The sequence below is a fragment of the Lissotriton vulgaris genome, unplaced genomic scaffold (genome assembly GCF_964263255.1).
Source record: "Lissotriton vulgaris unplaced genomic scaffold, aLisVul1.2 SCAFFOLD_8959, whole genome shotgun sequence".
Classification (NCBI taxonomy): Eukaryota; Metazoa; Chordata; class Amphibia; order Caudata; family Salamandridae; genus Lissotriton; species Lissotriton vulgaris.
In genome coordinates, this window is record NW_028244984.1 from 236 (window position 1) to 10,955 (window position 10,720).

At 48.6% G+C, this 10,720-nt stretch overlaps 1 protein-coding gene across 1 annotated transcript; it reads right to left on the reverse strand.

The window, feature by feature from the left end:
- Positions 1–5,719: 5,719 nt before the first annotated feature.
- On the reverse strand, positions 5,720–7,646 carry LOC147666680 (uncharacterized). The gene is made up of 2 exons (XM_086948973.1): positions 7,222–7,646; positions 5,720–6,946 (listed from the first exon to the last, which is right to left on the reverse strand). The coding sequence occupies exons 1-2, from the start codon at positions 7,640–7,642 to the stop codon at positions 5,934–5,936; spliced, it is 1,434 nt and encodes a 477-aa protein (XP_086805099.1). The 5' UTR covers positions 7,643–7,646; the 3' UTR covers positions 5,720–5,933.
- Between the last annotated feature and the right edge of the window lie 3,074 nt (positions 7,647–10,720).

Consider the following 10,720-nt stretch of genomic DNA (forward strand, 5'->3'; position numbering starts at 1 on the left):
CCGCCCGGAGGTGCATAAACGCCAGCACTTCCTCCCGCGTCTTGGGACGCGCGCGGGTGGCGCCGGGCAGAGGGCGGGCCATCTGTGGCCATCAGGGGCCAGCAGAGGTCGGGTCGGGCCACCCCCCTTGGCCCTGGAGATGGGGAAGCGCAAATTGATCTCCAAAGATACAGAAGGTAAGAACGTCAAAGTGCCCCGAAAATCTGAGACAATTATATAATACCTAACATCTGCTGTGGGGGCCCTAAATGTCCCATCGCTAATGCTGAGAAAGAACTGGGACTTGAATTGCCTCCCGTCACACAATCTGACCCGGATCGCCTACTGTTATTGTATTCTGCTCCCCCTATCCCACTTGAACCAGACATAGTATTAACGATTCCTCCGCAGGTACTCCCTTCTGCACACGACCATACGGAAGCCCTAGAGCGGGGCAGCATGGGGCAGCCTGAGGATAGTGATCTTGTAAATCCTAAAGGAAAACGTAACTATGGAAAAAGATCTCGCAAGCAGCCCAAAGCCAGACTTGATACAACATCCATCTCTAGTCTCCCTGTCAATTTGGCGGACCTGGTTGAAGGCCTATTTGAATCTCGTTTGGAGCCGGCACTTGTGAGCATCGCTAAGGACATAGTAGACTCCCTGAACTCTTGTGTTGCAAACATCAAAAAGAAATGTGAACATATTGATGAGTTTATGAAGGAATTTAGGGTACAACATTCTGACCCCAAGTACAGAAGGGTTGAACACGTGAGTCAAATGCTGATAGGTGGCCAGGAGGCAGTTGTAGACCCCCCATCCTGCCACCTCTCATACTCAGCCCATGAGTCACACATTTCAAGGGTCCAGGGTTGTGCCAAATCTTGGGGGGCAGCAGACTAACCCTTCTGAGGGCAGGCCAGCAAAGCCCACTGGTCTTGAGCGTCCTATTATTGGGCCTCGTTCTACAAATTTACGCACACTAAACCTCCCCCATATGCTACACCTCTAGTGGCAATCCTAACCGGGGTACCATGTCTATTAAATGGCTCCGAGGAAACAGAGGGTGACCTCCTGATTAGGACAAAAAGGTGGTGTTCTCAGTTCAGTAGTGGGAGTGTTGATGTTGCATCTAACATTATTATGGTCAGACGGGTTGGGTGGGTGGGGAAGAGAGAGAAATGTATACCTGGTGACTGTGTGGTTGTTAACTTTAATAGGCCAAACATTGTTGACACCCTGTTAAGGGATGGATCGGAGCTTGATGGTTCTGGCATTAGGCTGCTTCCTCTGGGTTATTTTTATCCCCCACCTACAGTCCAAGTCTTATATCCCGAAAGTACCACTGCCCTCACGCCCCCTTGTGAGAGTTCCTGACATGAAGAATAACTCTTACCAAACATGTCAGGCTACACTGAGGGCAGGGGGACGGGCCACAGTCTCCCAGAACTCACCAGTTCAACCTAGCGTAGGAAATCACTCTGGAATTATTGTGGCTAACAGGTTCTCTCCCCTTTCTAATTTAGACACTAATGACTGACTATCACACATACAGTCGGTAGGTTCTGAGCAGAATAGGCAGGATAAATGCTGTCCCACCCACAATTTACTTAGTTGGAATGTGGAGGGGCTTAGAAACAAAGTTACTGATGAAAGGTGTTCACACTTTGTGTCTCAACACGATATCATAGCCCTGCAGGAGACTTGGGATACAAGTGATAATTACTGTCTAGATGGGTACTGTAGCTTTTCTGTGAAGGCGGTCCCTGGGCTTGGTGGGAGACCTAAAGGAGGACTGTACATGCTTACATCACTCAAACTGGCTGGCTCCTTCAGAAAGCTGGAGACAGCCTCGGTTAACATCTTGTGTCTAGAATGGGTCAGTCATAACTACTCAACTATTTTAGTAATACATTTCTATAATGCTCCTGAGAAGGACATGCGGAATTTTCACTTAAATTCTATGGCAGGTTTTTTAGACGATTACAAGTCAACACATAATGCTTTATTCGAAGTAATTTTAATGGGCGACTTTAATATACATCCATGCGAATGGGACTGCCTGGCAGATTACCAAACGGGCCCCCCTGGATCCATTTCTACCCACTTCGAACATACACCACAAGGGGAAACGTTGGAAGATTTACTTGCTAACATGAATCTGTTCGAGATTGACGGGGCTAGGGGGGAGGTTAGGGCGCCGACATTCACATGCAGAGAGGCTGATAGAGTGATTGATTTTATTTTAGTTTCAGTTGGAATAGTTAATGTGGTCTCCTCCTACGAAGTCATAGTTTCAGCCTATAGCGATCACAATCCCCTGGTATTGTCACTGATCCTCAGGGGCGAAATGGTTAGACGGGAGGAGAGACAAGCAGGTTGCGCTGATACGTTGATTCCTAAGGACCAGGGTAGGAGACTAAATTGGGCCAAGGTGGTCCCAGATACCTTTATGCAGGATCTTGCGACCAAGGTACATGTGGAAATGGCGGTTTGCTTAGATAGCATGGCAGATGGTGAAGACATCATTGATTCCTATGTGACCATTTGTACACAAATTAGTCTCAATCTGAAGTGTAGCAAGAAGTGGGAAGGAGTAAATCAACCAAGGTGGTTTGATGAGAAGTACTCAAATGCTCACAAAGAATTAATGCAAGCACTAAAACAAATACCAAGAAACTGTGAGCTTGTTGCTGGGCGAAGAAAAAATTATAAACTGGCCATGACGACCCGCAAAAAGGCAATTAAAAGGAAGGCCGGGGAAAACCTCATGGCGACTGATGTCCTCAGAGACAGCAGTAAATTTTGGGCTACGATTAACCACTGGTACTTCTCAGGTATAGACAACTCGGTTATGGATTGTGTGATCCCAGACGAGAAATGGGTTGCCCATTTTAGCATGATATACGACAGTGAAGAGGAAATCACAGAAGAGCTGGGCTTTGTACGTTTGCACTTAGTTCCCCCTTTATGTTTTAATGAGGCTGGGGTTCATAGGGCCATAGAGGAGATGACGAGAAACAAGGCACCTGGTCCAGATGGTGTCCCCGCAGATTTATATAGGACCCCATTAAACTTCTGGGTAAAGACCTTAACAAATGTCTTTAATTCCACAGCTATATCAGGGTTCCCCCTGTCTTGGGCTACTTCCACAATAATACCCGTATTTAAAAAAGGCGCGAGGAGTGACCCTGCCTGTTACAGGCCGATCTCGCTGATTGACTCTGCCGTTAAGATCCTGGGCAGAGTCATTCTGCAGAGACTCGGAGATCACCTGAAGGAGAGGGGGGTCCTCTCTGAACTCCAATATGGGTTTAGGGCTAAAAGAGGCACCCTCGATCAATGCCTCAATCTCCATATGATAATAAGTAAATACACCCAAGCCAAGGAGGGCGTGCTATATATGGCTTTTATGGACCTGTCATCGGCCTTCGATCTGGTCAATTGAGCTAAGCTCTGGACCATCCTGTCTGACATAGGGATAGACCCGTCGTTGGTGAACATCCTAGTCGTCTTGCACCAAGGACTTTTAGCCTCCATTAGAACCAACAAGGAGGGTGGCTGCACCAGGTCTTTCAGATCCAAACGAGGTGTCAGGCAGGGCTGCATATTGGCGCCCCTCCTTTTCACCCTCTATATAAACTCACTCGAAAAATCCTTGGAAGGTACTACAGCAGATATACCGCGAGTAGGGGACTCTGCGGTACCAGTACACCTTTACGCGGATGACGCAGTGTTACTGGCCCGCACAGGTATAGGGCTCCAGAAACTCCTGGATGCTTTTGGGGAATTTATGCAATCTTTAGATCTCCAGGTTAACAACAAAAAATCGCATGTGATGGTTGCGGGTAAACGGCCTAAAGCTGCTAAAATAAAACGTTTTGCCTTTAACGGTGAGGAGGTATCCAGGGTTCCGGTATTCACATATTTAGGCGTCATTTTGATGAAAGGGGCACTTGGGGCCCGATGTAGGTAGGGCTTTACCGATCGGAATCGGCCGAAAATACCGATTTTTGGCCCTTACCGATCGGTAAACAGCCATCGAGATGTAGGGACCCAAAAACAGAACGAATCGGATAGAAAACCGATTCGGAATGTGTACCGAATGTGAAAGAATCCGATACGTACATACCGAAAATCGGATATGTAACGAATCGGAAAAACACCGATTCGGTTACAAAGACCGAATCGGTCCATGTACCGATTCGTTAGTGACACCGAATCGGAAAATCACCGATTCGGTCCTACTACCGATTCGTTAGTGACACCGATTCGGAAAATCACCGATTCGGTCCTACTACCGATTCGTTAGTGACACCGATTCGGAAAATCACCGATTCGGTCCTACTACCGATTCGTTAGTGACACCGAATCGGAAAATCACCGATTCGGTCCATGTACCGAATCGGAAAAAATACCGATTCGGACATGATCCGAATCGGAAAACATGCCGATTCGTATGAATCTCCGATCGGGAAATTCCCCGATTCCGACAGTTGGGGAGATGTAGGGAGGCACAGAAACACCGAAATCGGCTCAAAATCGGTAGAATTCACTCGGTATTTACCATGGATTGCAATCAGGTGGTAACCAACTCCAACCCATATAAACAGTCCCAAAATGCATTGCAACTTGCAGGATGGCAGCTTTCTATGTCATTGCGAGGCGGCTACGGCTACAGCAGGAAGGACAGAGGGAATGGCTAAGAAATGAACAGGTCTACAGACAGAGGATAACCCTGTTCATGCTCACTGAGGCTGAGATCCTACAGAGATACAGGCTGGACTCTGACACCATACTTGAGCTCATCAGGGACCTTAAGCCATACTTGGACCACCACACCCCAAGGGCACACGCCATCCCTGCGCACGTCCAGGTGCTATGCAGCCTACACCTGGTAGCGTCTGGCAGCTATCAAAGTGGAGTAGCAGCAGCAGGAGGGGTGAGCCAGAGCAGCCTGTCAAGGTTCTTCCACATATTCCTTGACGCCATGATAGACAGGATGGACCAATACATCTCATTCCCTGCAACCCACGCAGAACTGCTACAAACCAAAGCGGACTTCTACCAGATGGCACACTTTCCCCAAGTCATCGGTTGCATAGATGGCACGCATATTCCGATTTGCCCACCAGCGGACACCGAATACATATACCGCAATCGGAAATCTACACACACCATCAACGTGCAGGTGATCTGCAATGCCAAGTGCACCATCACAGACCTGGTAGCAAAATTTCCAGGAAGTACCCATGACTCATATATATTCCAACAGAGCGGCATATATGCACGGCTGATGGCTGGCGATTTTGGAGAAGGATACCTCCTAGGTGAGCCACATCATCAGACCCCCATAACACATAGTAGGTAGGTGTAATACATGTATGCATGTGTCTAATGTGACCCCTTTCTCTTCCAGGCGACAGTGCATATGCCCTCCGCTCATTCATACTCACCCCCTACCTCAACCCCTCCACACCCAGCCAAAGGAGGTATAACCGGGCCCACATACGCACCAGGAATGTTGTTGAACGGACCTTTGGCATCTGGAAAAGTAGATTCAGATGCCTGCACAAGAGTGGAGGTGCAAGGCAGTATACCCCCATCACCTGCTGCAAGATCATAGCTGTATGTGCAATGTTACACAACCTTGCGGTCAAGAAGGGCACTGAGGTGGAGTTGTCTGACTACGAGGACTATGACGACGACGAAGCTGTGCCACTGACACAGCCAGCTGGGGTGTGTACGCCATGTGATGGCAGATACAGACGTGAGGAGATCACTGAGAACTATTTCTGACTGAGTACAGATGCAAAGACAGCTAAATGTTGCTTGGAAAAAAAAAGTTTTAATAATGATGCACCACAGTTACAGCACTGATGTGCATCAAATAATGGAGATTGTTAACGAAAATAAAGTCCAGGGTTCTGGTGTGCTCATCCCCCCTTGCCAGCCTATTTTTTGGCCCGCTTTCCAGACCCACTGGGGTGTCCCTCGGCCCCCTCCGAATGGCCAGCAGCATCAGCGGATCGCCTGGTGCTCCTCCTTGGCTCTGAAGCAGCGCTGGCCGGGCTGCTGCGGCTGCTGCTGTCTCCAGCATCACCCAGGTCCAGGGCAGGATTGGAGGCGGCGTTTGATATTAACATGGCCTCCATGGCCGTGGTGATCCTGGCCATCCCCCTAGTCAGCTCAGCTGTATGCTGACTGAGTGCCGATTCCTGATTTGAGCTGCGATGGCACAGCTGTGCGGTCGCCGCTGCAAGGCGGGCCATGGCCCGGTTGAGCACCCGGGCATCCCTCCTGCGCGCAACCTCATGCTCCTCCTGCCTGGCAGAGGAGTGGGTGATGGCAGTGGTCAGCCTGCCCAACCCTGCTGCCACCTCCTTGTTGCTGTCCACAACAGCCTGGAACCCCTTCACCAACTCCCCCATCTGCAGGTTGTGCTGCAGGAGCTGGCGTTGGCAGGCCATGGTGGATTTGGCCTGTTGGCGCTGGATTTTTACCATCTGGCCCTCCAGGCCCAGGAACACACTGCCCTCCCGTGCTGGTGCAGCAGTGGTGGTGGTGGTGGCACGGCGTCTGGCACTGCTGCCTCCGGCCTGCTGAGTGGGCTGGGGTGCCACTGGTGGTGGTGTGGTGCTGGCCGGTCCCGGAGCCCCTGCTCCCACGACAGGTTGGACGGGTGGCAAGGCCACGGTTGTGGCAGGAGCTGTTGTCGGCGGAATGGTCTGCCTTGTAGGGGAGTTGTATGGTGAAAATTGCAAGGGGGGTGAGCTGGGCAGTACTGGGGAGTGCACTGCCTGGAAATCAATCACCAGGACTCCCTCCATTCCAAGCCCTGGGGTGTCTCCTTCCTCATCCTCATCCTCCTCCTCCTGGCCAGGCTGGCTGGTGCTCGGCCCTGCCACTGCAGTATTTGAAGTCGAAGCTCCCTCTGCTGCCACAGTGGTGCTGCCTGATGGTGCCCCTAGGTACAAAGAAGCATTTGTAAACTGAGTGCCGATGTATTACAGTCAGTACAATTATGGCATTCCACATGTCCTTGCATCTCCTTACACCGTGTCACACTGTTTCCTGTCTTGTGATTCTGCACTGACATATTTGGCTAACTTCTGCTGACTACATGTACCATGATGCTTGTCTCTTGTATGTTGGTGACAGTACAGTGCTGGTGTTTGCCTATGCATTGTGTCTAATGGGGAGGTGTCTGGTAGGGTGTGTCATGATGCGCATGCTTCTTACCTGTAGCTGTGGCCATCGCAGTGCTGTCCAGGGTCCCGATCCCTACGATGCTCTCCCTCTCGATGGTGCTGGAGACAATTTCCTCCAGCTCGGTGAGGGGTGGCGCCGGGTTCTTGCCTCCTCCGGTGTGTCCAGCCTGCCTTTGGAGGTCGGCCAGCTTCCTCTTCGTGAGGCTGCGGAGGTCATAAAACCTTTTCTTAAGTTCCTCAATGGACCTGGGGGTGACTCCAGCAGCATTGACCTTCTGGGCGATGTCGGCCCACAATCTCCTCTTGGTGCTGTCTGGCACGTTGAGGGACAGCTTGCCAAAGAGCTGGCGGTGCACCCTCACCACCTCCTCAACCAGCACCTGAAGTTCTGTGGTGGTGAATTTGGGCTTCCTCTTTTGGGAGGACTTCTGGCTTCCTGCCTGATCTGCCATTTTCTCCTGCTCCTGCTCAGTCTGCAACCTCCTTCTCCCACTGCTGCTAACTGTGTGTTGGGCTCAGGCAGGCTTTCCAGAAACTTCTAGAAACTTCTTAATTGGCTGCACCTGCCAGGGTTGCCACTCCCTGTTTGGGTGGGGGAGGGGGAGCCACCTCATTGGCTGAATCGCCTATTGCCGAGTCGGCTTTTACCGATTCGGTAAAATCCGAATCGGTAAAATCCGAATCGGTATTATCCGATTCGGTAAAAGCCGAATCGGTTCATGCAATGCATTCCTATGGGCTTTTTCGCCATGGGTCTATGATTGCCGATTCGGTTTTTACCGAATCGGCTTTTACCGAATCGGTATTCGCCGAATCGGAAATATCCGATTCGGTGGTAGCCGATTCGGTGTTTTCTGATTCGTTGTTGGCCGATTCGGTAATTTCCGATTCGGACCGAGCTGAATCGGAACGTACCGAATCTCATTACCGATGCCGACCGAATCGGTTTTCAATCGGTATTTTTTTCCTACATCTCGTTTTCCGATTTCAGAATACCGATTCGGCCCGCCTCGGTATTTTGAAATCGGAAAATCGCGTTTACCTACATCGGGCCCCAAGTGTCCTCAACTAAATACGAAAGGCATCGCTGTTACCAGATCAACTTCAGCCCTTTTGGGCTTTGCAAAACGTCTGGGCTCACGTCCAATAGAGGCTCTGCAGTGTACAAGTCCAAATGCCTGTCAATAGCAATGTATGGCGCTTCCTTATGGGGTTTATACCTCAAGGTAAACTGCAGACTGTAGAGAATAAATTCCTTAGATCCCTGCTAGCGGTCCCCCAATCTACCCCAGTACTCTTGATTCATTCTGAGCTGGGACTCGGGTACATCACAGATCAGTTACACCTGGCTCCACTGATCTGTTGGGCTAAAACTTGGCTCAACACTGAAATCACACTGAACCATATTATTCTTAAAGACTGTATGGCACTTGACAGAGCAAACAAAATCCCTTAGTTATCATATATCAAAGATACTCTGAGTAAATTGGGTAGGCCAGACCTATACACATTCCGAGATTTGCTGCAGAAGGGTGATGTCAAATGGATTAAGGACAGTTTTCTGGGTTTAGCTGTACAGGAACGGGAGGCAGTAGAGGTGTTAAAACCTGGTGTCAGAGCAAATTATATGCTTCTGACTACTCTACTAATTGAACCCTACCTGAAAATTGTTACCCTGCCGTTCCATCGGCATCTTCTTGTTAGATTTAGATTTAATATCATCCAGTTTTCCCTGGGGCATTATCCAGTATGGGGAAAATCAGATTTGTCCATCCCCTGTAGTTGTGATCATTTTTCGGATCAATCATTAATGCACTTTATCATGTTTTGTGGCCACGTTGATGACATCAGAAAACAGTACTTAGTCCCTATATTGAGAGAAGCAGGTTTTTCACAAGTACGGCCTGCACTCCTGTACCTACAACTGTTAGGCAGTACCAGGGTAATCTTTGGGGTTGCAAGCTTTTTGGTTGCCGCTATGCGCATCAAGACTAAAAGACTGTCGTTGAATGTCCCTGAGGTGTGATTTTAACTTAGTCAACTTGTATCCCTCTGTATGTGATGTTGTTTTATTCATATCTCATGTATATTTATGATAATGAACTGATTTAAACTGTTTTTAACGTATGAATTGTTTTTTAATGTATTGGAATTGCTTTTATGATTTTAATTAATCGAATAAAGTATGACTTGACTTGACTTGATATGACCTAGTCGCAGGATAAAGATTGCCTGTGACTAAAGAGGGCAGAAAGGAAGATATAAGGTCAAGTGTAGCCCCCTTTTTATGAGTGGGGCATCAGACTCTGTTGGAGGTTTAAGTATGCTGGTGCTTCGGACAGCAGCAATGCCCGTTTGTACTCTGGATCATTCTTATGAAAATGAAAGTCCTTCAAAGCAGTAAAATGAGCATACTGTATGTGTAAAGGTGCTAACACCTTTGCCAGCAACTCCCCAAATTTATTAAATGGTGTGCGGGGTGGTAAGCGACCAAGCCTGACAAAGAGAAGTTGTCTGGTAGCTGTAGTGAGAAGAAAAGGTCTTCTGCCTCATCCATGCCCTCAAGTTTTTTTCCTGTACAGACAAATGTGAGTGGTATATCACAGCCACCCTACCACCAATTTGATTTTCATGATCCACATGTGCAATGGAATAGCCATCAGACAGATCTGATATTGTGGACACACAGCTCACCACTTTCGAACATTACTACCAAGGCAGGTGCAAGGTAGCCCACATTGAAAGACTCAGAATTTTGGGAAGTTGGCTTTTATGTGAAGTAGTTGTCTGTCCACTGAGACGGACAACGAATATGACGGAGTAACAGAAAGAAACAGGGTGTTAGGTTTGGTACCTAAATAACTATGTATTCATCAAACGGTTTTAGTTGTGTTCCCCCTGCATGAACATGCTAGCCCCTGCCAAGAAGCTGCAGTCATTTCCAAAAGTATTTGTAGTGGTGATTTTCAGTCTTAGGCCAGTCCAGGGCTGTCAGCTCTCAATGCTTTGCACTCTAATAATGATAATTTTATTTCCTCCATCTCCACGATTGGTGCGGCTCTTGCCTCCCTCCCTTTTGTACAACTGTACTCCTTGTTTATGTGTCCCTTCTTCCCCTCCACTCTAACCACGCACCTATCTCACTTTACCACCTGCTGCTTTCCTTTTTCACCTCTTTACTTTGAACTCTGTAGATGACTGTTCGGGCTCTTCAGCCTTGTTCCATTCAAAGATCTCTGTCTTGTGTAATGGTGATGTGTGTGTGTGTGTGTTTTTTTCGATTTTTAGGTCAAACCTGGGCAGCGCATGCGCTGCTCTGCGCATGCTGCATTGAGTATGGAATAGAAGCCCCGCCCACTTCATCCCTTATTTGTCATTGGCTTGTGCCATTCTCCTTCGTAAATGCTGGCTTCTGATTTGTTAATAGGCTTGTTAGTCCCTCCTTTGTACTGCCTTGTCTTCATTTGTGACCTTCCATAAGGACTTGCCTTTTTACTTCGGTTGTTACATAGTACCTCTTATTTTTAGTC